Source organism: Penaeus monodon, chromosome 18 (genome assembly GCF_015228065.2).
Source record: "Penaeus monodon isolate SGIC_2016 chromosome 18, NSTDA_Pmon_1, whole genome shotgun sequence".
Classification (NCBI taxonomy): Eukaryota; Metazoa; Arthropoda; class Malacostraca; order Decapoda; family Penaeidae; genus Penaeus; species Penaeus monodon.
Window position 1 is genome coordinate 47,531,991 of NC_051403.1, and position 10,000 is coordinate 47,541,990.

Consider the following 10,000-nt stretch of genomic DNA (forward strand, 5'->3'; position numbering starts at 1 on the left):
AAAGATGAAGATGATGCAAAGGAGATAGCGTACACGTGACATTGAGAAAAATACGAACAAGAATGAATATGACAGTGAAAAAAACACACACAAAAAAAAAAAAAAATAAAAAAAGGCGATGCGAAAAGAGCGAATGGGAGAAAATGATAAGATGAAAATAGATGAAAATGATTTTACCGGATGATGATTTGTAAATTAAAAGATTCGAATCATTAATTAATTTAAAGTCAGTGTTTCCAGTCAATGACAAAACAAATAAAAAACAATAATAGTAATTGTAATAATAATAAATGTTTTGATGTTCATGATAATAATAATAATAAAAATAATAATGATGTTAATAATGATAATAATAAAAGTAATAATGACAACAGCAATAATAATAAGACATAAGCATAAGAATAATAGTCATAATGATTATGATGATAGTAATTATGATAATCATAGTTTTGATTATAATGATAATGGCAATAATAATGATAGTGATAATAATGATAATAATAATGGTAATAATAATAATAATAGTGATAATAATAATAATAATAAAAAAGTTGACAATGAAAGTATTAACAAAAATCGATAATGATAGTAATAGTAATGAGGATAATAACAGTGATGATGATTATGATAATAATAACAATAACAATAAGAGCAATAATCATGGCCGTGATCAAATTATTAATACCAATACGAATTAAGATTGTCTTCAAGCTAAAAACCAGATCAATCAGTCTTTTTTTCTTCTTCTTCTTCCATTTTTTCTCTTTTCCTTTTTTTTCTTTTTTCAGTCTTTTTTTTCTTCTTCTTCTTCTTTTTCTTTTCCTTTTTTCCTTTCTTTCAGTCTTTATTTTTCTTCTTCTTCATTTTCTTTTTTTTTTTCTCTCTTTTCCTTTCTCTCTCTCTCTCTCTCTCTCTCTCTCTTCTCTCTCTCTTCGCTCTCTATCTCTCTCTCTCTCTCTCCTCTCTCTTCTCCTCTCGTCCTCTCCCCTCTCCTCTCGTCTTCCTCTTCCTCTCCCCTCTCCCTCTCCTACTCCTTCTCCCTCTCCCTCTCCCTCCCTCCCTCCCTCCTCCCTCCCTCCCTCCCTCCCTCCCTCCCCCCCTCTCCCTCTCTCCCCTCTTCTCTCTCTCTCTTCTCTCCTCTCTCTCTCTCGTCTCTCATCTCTCTCTCTCTCTCTCTCTCTTCCTCTCTCTCTCTCTCTCCTCCCCCTCTCTCCCTCTCTCTCCCTCCCTCTCCCTCATCCCTCTCCCTCCCTCCCTCCCTCCCTCTCCCTCTCTGCTCTCCCATCCTCTCTCCCTCCCCTCCTCTCCCTCTCTCTCTCTCCTCTCTCTCTCTCTCCTTCTCTCCTCTCTCTCTCTCCCTCCCTCCCTCTCCCTCTCTCTTCTCCCTCCCTCCTCCCTCTCTCTCCCTCCCTTCCTCCTCTCCTCTCTCTCCCCCTCCCCCCCTCCCTCCTCTCCCTCCCTCCCTCTCCTCTCATCTCTCTCCTCTCTCTCTCTCCCTCCTCTCTCTCTCTCTCCTCCCTCCCTCCCTCTCTCTCTCCCTCTCGTCCAGCCTCGGACCGTGAGTAGGATTCGAACCCGCGCGCCTGGAAGTCCCAAAGCCAATCGATCTCTTTTTATTAACTTATTTAATTGACTCAGTCTTTGTTTATCGTCTGTTTGTTTATTTCATTGTTTGTTTTATTTGTTTTATTTCATTGTTTGTTTGTTTGTTTTGTTTTATTGTTTGTTTATTGATTGATTGATTTTAGTCTCCATTTATTATTTATTTATTTTATTATTTTTTATTCATTTTATTATTCATATATGAATTGTATCATTATTTATTTCTTCATTCATTCGTTCATTTCTTTTGTTACTTAGTCATTTCATTTTTAACAATTATTAAGTCTATTGTTTATTTATTTATTAATTCATATATTTATTCATTCATTCATATATTAATTAATGAATTAATTCATATATTTATTCATTCATATATTTATTTATTAATTCATTCATATATTAATTAATGAATTAATTCATATATTTATTCATTCATATTCATTCATTCATTCATTCATTCATTCATATATTTATTCATTCCTCTTCAGCGCCATCTGCTCCTTCACGCAACAGAGGGCGCTTGTCTGTTGCGAAGACGCACCAGCTGTCGTTTCGCCGGGACCATCTGTGAACAGGGTGAGTGAAATGGTGTATTATTTTTCAATTTTTTTCTTTTTCTCTAACTCTCTCTTTTTTTCCATTTTGTTTCGGTCGCTTTGTTTCTGGTTGTTTGGTATGCGTGTCTTGTGTGATATGTTCTGGGTCGTAAATAGATGAATAAATAGATTAAATAATGATAAAAAAAAAACGGTGATTGAGTTATAATGATTAATGTTAGGTGATTATAAGTTTTATCAAATGTTTTCTGTTTCTCAAAAGGGAGGCGGAATATAAGGTTTCACTCTGCAGGATATGAAAGAAATATTTTAGGGAAATACGAGGAAATACATTCAAACAATACAAAAATAAACTCGTTCCTATTCATTGTTTAAATTATTTTCTTTTATTTAAAACATATATTACAAAGGTCGTGATGATTTTAAGAAGGTAAACAGAAAATGGCAATTTTTCCCGCGTAAATTTGGTTATCACTTTATGCCCGTATCCTACACTCTAGCCTCTCATTCCTGAATTTAATCACGTATCTTTCGTTTTAAGCCCGTGCTCTTCGCTCCAAGTCCGTATCCCTCTCTTCAAGCTCATATCCTTCATTTTAATACCGTATCCCTCACTTCAAACCTGTACCTTCATTTTAATCCCGTATCCCTCACTCAAGCCTGTATCCTTCACTATAAATCGGTCTTTCACTATAAGCCCATATCCTTCACCTTAAGCTCGTATCCATCATTTTAAGCCCGTATCCTTCACCTTAAGCTCATTTTAAGCCCGTATCCTTCCCTTAAGCCCGTATCCTTCACCTTAAGCCTGTTTTAAGCCCGTATCCTTCACCTTAAGCTCATTTTAGCCCGTATCCTTCCCTTAAGCCCGTATCCTTCCCTTAAGCCTGTTTTAAGCCCGTATCCTTCAACTTAAACTCATTTTAAGCCCGTATCCTTCACCTTAAGCCTGTTTTAAGCCCGTATCCTTCACCTTAAGCCTGTTTTAAGCCCGTATCCTTCACCTTAAGCCTGTTTTAAGCCCGTATCCTTCACCTTAAGCTCGTGTCCACCATTTTAAGCCGGTATCCCTCCGCCACAGCTACGAGGGAGACAGCTCTTGCCTCGTCAGTGTGGTCACACCGCCCTGGTAGACCGGATCATCGGAGAGCCTGCTCCGCTGCTGTCTTGGCCCTGGATGATTCTGCTCAGAGGGCAAAGTAAGTGTAGATTTTATTTTTTGTTGTTGTTATTATGATTCTGTTGTTATCGTATTTTTTTTTATGATTTTGTTGTTGTATCGTATTTTTTTTTATGATTTTGTTGTTGTTATCGTATTTTTTTTATGATTTTGTTGTTATCGTATTTTTTTAAATTATTTTCTATGGTATCGTGATCTTTGTTGTTGCTGTTGTTATTATCGTTATCAGTGATACAGTGTGCCAGCACAAATCACTATGTTAAGAAAAGAAAAGAAAAAATCACAGAATATTAAAAAGAAGAAGAAAAAAAGAAAATAAAGAAAAGAAAGAAAGAAAGAAGAAAAAAATAGAAAGAAAAGAAAAGAAAAGAAAAGAAAAAAAATATTACATTATATTATATCATATTATATATATATAAATATTTATATATATATATATATATATATATATATATATATATATATATATATATATATATATGTAACGTGCGTTCTCCACCCAACAGATGCTGAAGGGCGGCGTCGGTTCTTCTGTGGCGGCGTCCTCCTCTCCGAGCGCTACGTGCTGACGGCCGCCCACTGCGTCCACAAGGGCGCCCTCCTGTCTCTGTGAGTGTGGGAGAGGGAGAGGCACTGGGAGAGGGGGAGGGGGAGGGGGAGGGGGAGGGGTAACGAGGGAGGGAGGGAGGGAGAGAGTGGGATGTGTGTGTGTGTGTGTGTGAGACTTGATGGATACGATCTTTAGGTGAAAGAGACACACACATATGTACATACATATATATATATATATATATATATATATATATATATATATATAGAGAGAGAGAGAGAGAGAGAGAGAGAGAGAGAGAGAGAGAGAGAGAGAAAGTTTAATCATAATTTAATTAATTAATTATAATTTAGATTTTATTCCACTTGTTACAATGTATATTCATGGTGTAACATGAGAGAGAGAGAGAGAGAGAGAAACAAGCTATAAAAGATAAATAAGTAAATAAAAACACAAAAGGGAACAGACCAAACGCGAATCAGAACATCCACAAACAATAAAACAACCCCCTCCCCCCCAAGAAAAAAAAATCAAACCGCAAAAAAAAAAAAAAAAAAAAACTTACCTCCCCCCCCCCCCCCCGAAAAAAAAAGAAAAAAAAATCAATATTAAAAAATAGAGCTAAATAATGAAGACTCCTCTCTGTCTCCGCCCCAGGGAAAGCGTGAGGGTCGGCGAGCACACCGTGGGCAGGGACCCCGACTGCCAGAAGAACGTGTGCGCTCCCTCCCCGCAGGACATCGCCGTGGAACAGGTCATTGTGCACGAGGCTTACGGGTCGCCGTGCCTCAGTTGCAACGACATTGCCCTCCTGCGACTTGCAACGCCGGCCAGGATTGATAATTGTAGGTTGTGGGGTGTTGGGAGGGAGAAGAGAGGGAGGGAGGGAGGGAAGGAGGGAGGGAGGGAGGGAGAGAGGGAGGAGAGAGTGAGAGAGAGAGAGAGAGGGTGAGAGGAAAAGAGGAGAGGGTGAGAGGAAAAGATAGAGAGGGAGAGAGGAAAAGATAGAGAGAGAGAGGAGAGGGAGAGGGAGAAAGGAAGAGAGAGAGAAAGATAGAGAGAGAGAGAGAGAGAAAGAGAGAAAGAAAAGAGAGAGAGAGAAATGGATGAAGAAAGGAAGAAAAAGGGATCGAGAAAGATAGGAATAAAGAAAATGAGAAAAAAACGGAAGTAAAACACCCATTCCCCCTCCCCCCCCAAAAAAAAGAAAAACTAATACTCAAACAAACAAACAAACAAACAAACAAACACCCAGATCATAACCCAGCCCATGAAAACAAAAACAAAAAACAAAACAAAAAATTCATAACCTCCCCATCCCCCCACCTTTTTTTTTTCCTTCTTCTTCTTTTTCGTCTTCTTCTTCTTCGTCTTCGTCTTCTTCTTCTTCTTCTTCTTCTTCTTTGTCTTCTTCTTCTTCTTCTTCTTTCTTTTTCTTCTTCTTCTTCTTCTTCTTCGTGTTCTTCTCCTTCCCCTTCTCCTTCTTCTCCTCCTCCTTCTTCTCCTTCTCCTTCGTCTTCTTCTCCTTCTTCTTCTTCTTCTTTTCCTTCTTCTTCTCCTTCTCCTCCTCCTTCTTCTTCTTCTTCTCCTCTTTAAAACCCTATCTAAATTCTAAATTCCTCCTCCCCCGCAGTATACGTCACCCCCGTGTGTCTCTCCTTCTCCTTCTTCTCCTCCTTCTCCTTCTTCTTCTCCTTCTTCTTCTTCTTCTTCTTCTTCTTCTTCTTCTTCTTCTTCTTCTTCTTCTTCTTCTTTCTTCTCCTCCTCCTTCTTTCTCTTCTCCTCTCCTCCTCCTCCTCCTCCTCCTCCTCCTCCTCCTCCTCCTCCTCCTCCTCCTTCTTCTTCTTCTTCTTCTTAAAACCCTATCTAAATTCTAAATTCCTTTTTCCCGCAGTATACGTGACCCCCGTGTGTCTCCCGCTGGAGCCTCTGAGAGACCTCGGCTTCTCGGCGCGGGATCTGAAGACGAAGCGCGCGTGGGTCGCTGGCTGGGGCGCCACTGGTAAGGGCATTTGTGTGTTTCTGTTGTGTTTGGAAAATACCGTTTTTTGTTAATGTTGTTGGTTGTAAGGGTTGTTGTTTTTTTGGGGGGTTTTGTTGGTTGTTCATCAGTTTATATTTATATCTCTTCAATTTCTTATCCATCTCCTTATACATCATATTCGTCATTTTTTTTTTGTTCAATTTCTTATCCATCTCCTTTACACATTATATTGATCTTTTTTTTTTTCTGTTCAATTTCTTATCCATCTCCTTTACACATCTTGTTCATCAATTTCTCCCGTCCTTTTGCTCCCACCCGCAGAGGCCCTCGCTTCCCGCACAGGCACAGGGACTTTCTCGAATGTTCTGCAACACGGGAATCTGCCCATTAGTGATCGCTTCTGCAAACAGGATCTCCGCGATTATCCCGATCCAGATATGGTGAGGATGAGCTTATCGTTGTGTTAAATGCGTGTGTATGTGTATTGTGTGTATGTATGTAGGTTTTTTCTTTTTCTTTTTTTTTCTGTTTTTTTTTTTTAATGTTTTTTGTTAATGTTGTTGGTTGTAAGGGTTGTTTTTTTTGGGGGGGTTTGTTGGTCTTTTGTGTGTGTGTGTGTGTGTGTGTGCGTGTGTGTGTGTGTGTGTATGTGTGTGTGTTTGTGTTGTAAGGGTTGTTTTTTTTGGGGGGGGTTGTTGGTCTTTTGTGTGTGTGTGTGTGTGTGTTTGTTTGTTCCGGATATGGTGAGGATGAGCTTATCGTTGTGTTAAATGCGTGTGTATTGTGTATTGTGTGTATGTAGGTTTTTTTTTCTTTTTTTTCTGTTTTTTTCTGTTTTTTTTCTGTTTCTGTCTCTTTTCATTGTTTGTTTTCTTTTTGGTTTGTTTTACTTTGTTTTTCTTTTTTGTTGTGTCTTTATCTTTGTTTTTTTTTATTTTTTCTCTTTTCTTTGTTTCTTTCTTTCTGCCTTGTTTTTTTTATTTATTATTTTTATTTATTAATTTATTTTTTTGATTATGTTTTTAATATTGTTCAGAGCCAATAAAAAAAGCTGCTAAATTTAGCGGGAATGCAGATCAGCTTATTTGGTTTAATAAATCCACCTAGCGGATTTGTGCTAAAATTTGTGCTCGTATTTTTCGCTTTTTCCTCGTTTTTCACCCCCTTTCTTGATGTATCATATAGACTAATAGATGAATAGATATATAGATACATATATACATACATACATACACATACATACACATACACATACACATACATACATTCATACATACACACATATACACATACACATACACATACATACATACATACATACATACATACATACATACATACATACATACATAGATGTAGAGAAAGGTATTTATTATTATTACTTTTATTTACTGAAGTTTTCGAAATGAATTTGGCTCGAGAAGCGGGTTATATGACTGTGAGGTATGAAAATGGAATTTATTTTAGGTAAACAAAAAAAAAATCTATCTATACGTTCTTTCACTTAAATCTCAAATGTCTTTTTTGATGCATTTTGGTGCCTTTCTTTTTTTATTTTTTTTCTATCATATTCATTTCTATTTGTTTGTCCATTCAGGTATTTCTCTTTTTTTTTCTTCTTCTTTTTCATTAATTCATTAGAAATATGAAGTAAGTGGTGACTTCTTGACTGTCAGTCTTGAGATGTTGACATTATGTGTTTGGAAGTTGTCACTGATCACAGCTGATACCATTTACTCTGTCTATTTTTCCGTCTATCTTATTTGCTTTTGCCTGTCTCCTTTCTTTCTTTCCGTCTGCTTGTCTCTGTTTCTCTCTCTCTCTCTCTCTCTCTCTCTCTCTCTCTCTCTCTCTCTCTCTCTCTTTCTCTATTTCTCTCTTTCTCTTTCTCTTATTGCCTCTCCTTCCCTCCTACTCTCCTTTTCTCTCTCCCTATCCCCCTCTCCCTCTTCTATCTTCTCTCCCTATCTCCCTCCCTCCAATTCTCTTTTCCTATCGCCCACTCATTCCTTCCCCCTCCCCCCTCCCTCCCCCTCCTCCCCCTCCCCTCCCCGCGCGCGTCATAAACCCAGCCTCCTTTCTTCCCTCCCCCGCAGGTGCTGTGTGCCGGAGGCGAAGACCACGACGCCTGCAACGGTGACTCCGGAGGCCCTATGGTCATTAGCAACAGCAACAGGACGCGGAGATACGTTATCGGCGTGGTGAGTCGCGGCCCCACTGTCTGCGGCGCCCCTGAGAGCTCGGGAATTTACACCAGCGTCATCTATTACATGGACTGGATCCTGAGTAACCTCCGTGCTTAGAAGGGGGCGACGAAGGGGGAGGTCGCGACAGGATCTGCGCTGGAATAGGAAGTTTTGGTCGACAGGATCCGCCAGGGAAGAGGGGATAGCAAAGGGGAGATTGGTACGGGGTTTGGCGTTCGGATTGGTTGGTGAATGGGATAATTATGGATTTGAGTTGAGTGAAATGGAAAATGGGATAATTATGGATTTGAGTTGAGTAAAATGGAAAATGGGATAACGAAGGGGAGATTGCTACAGGAGGATTCGTGATGAATAAATTGAAAGACAGAATGAGGGATCGCCTGGCTTGAGTTGCAACGACAATGCACTCCTGCAACTTGCAACGCCCACCAGGATCGATAACCGTGTTGCAGAGATAAGGGTACGGTTTTAGTCGTGTGAAGAAATTGGGTTTGTGGAAAAAAGTTGCTTCAACTTTATACATAAAGAAAAAAAATATATATCAATTAAGCGAAATGGCCTTTGAGAAAATGGTTGTTTTAAGGGAATAATTGTCTGGTTGTTTGTGTTGCAAGAAAGTCAACTATTTCTCATTGTGCTTTAAAGAAACTGAAGGTGCTGTTGTGTTTGTACGGTTTAAAGAGATATTACTAATGCTCATATCAGGTACAAAAATATGTCTGTGCTAAGATTTTCGAAATATATTTTTTTGGGTTTGTGTAGCGGTCATTGCTAAGATTTACATTCATCATTCACGAAGAAAATAGTGAATTTGATTTTCCATGTTATTCATTTTGTTATATAACTCACGAGCGAGATGATACTGACTTTTTTTTTTTATTTAACGCTCTTCAAATTCAAAATTGTATTGATGTAATATTGTGTAATTACGACGCACACACACACACGCATGCACACACACGCACACACACACACACACACACACACACACACACACACACACACACACACACACATACACACACACACACACACATATATATATTATATATAAATATATCGATATTATTATAATATATCATATATATATATATGTTATCTTCTTCTTTTAACGGTAGGTTCATGTCTGAGCCGCCGTGGTCACAGCATGATACTTAATTGTAGTTTTCATGTTGTGATGCTCTTGGAGTGAGTACGTGGTAGGGTCCCCAGTTCCTTTCCACGGAGAGTGCCGGTGGTACCTTTTAGGTAATCATTCTCTCTATTTATCCGGGCTTGGGACCAGCACTTGATTTGGGCTGGCTTGGCCACCCAGCGGCTAGGTAGGCAATCAAGGTGAAGTTCCTTGCCCAAGGGAACAACGCGGCGGTCGGTGACTCGAACCCTCGAATTCAGATTGCCGTCGTGACAGTCTTGAGTCCGACGCTCTAACCATTCGGCCACCGCGGCCTTGACGATCATGGGCTTCCATGATTTTTTCTTAGCAACTTAGAGCGGTGGTTTGCCATTGCCATTACAAGTATATATGTATATAAGTATAAATGATATATATAATTATATCATAGATCAAATCATGATGGTATGTTATCATTATTGGCATTATTATTATTATTTAGGATTGTTGATGTTCATTTTGATAGGATGTTGTGTATTATGATATTATTGACAAGTTTTATTTTCATTATTAGTATATTTGATGATACACAAGTGTTGTAATACTTTTAAGTATTCGGCTAACGCTTATGTTCGTATATGACAACACACACATTTTAACAATACTTTCAATATTCACACACCATATATGTCACATAACAACCACACAACACACACACACACACACAACACACACACACACACACACACACACACATATACTACACACACACATAACATACATATCACACACACACACACACACAC

The 10,000-nt window shown here is 38.6% G+C and overlaps 1 protein-coding gene across 2 annotated transcripts in view; it reads left to right on the forward strand.

The window, feature by feature from the left end:
• LOC119584552 (phenoloxidase-activating factor 1-like) overlaps positions 1–9,735 on the forward strand; it is a 14,720-nt gene extending 4,985 nt beyond the window's left edge. Inside the window, exons 4-10 of one of the 2 annotated variants that reach the window (XM_037933234.1) lie at positions 2,091–2,178; positions 3,241–3,358; positions 3,846–3,948; positions 4,547–4,734; positions 5,784–5,891; positions 6,195–6,313; positions 7,970–9,112. In XM_037933234.1, the coding sequence (XP_037789162.1) occupies positions 2,091–2,178; positions 3,241–3,358; positions 3,846–3,948; positions 4,547–4,734; positions 5,784–5,891; positions 6,195–6,313; positions 7,970–8,176 (931 nt within the window). In that variant the 3' untranslated portion in view covers positions 8,177–9,112. Of the gene's footprint in view, positions 1–2,090; positions 2,179–3,240; positions 3,359–3,845; positions 3,949–4,546; positions 4,735–5,783; positions 5,892–6,194; positions 6,314–7,969 lie in introns of both variants that reach the window. The other variant, XM_037933233.1, reaches the window with a different exon arrangement.
• Positions 9,736–10,000: the final 265 nt, after the last annotated feature.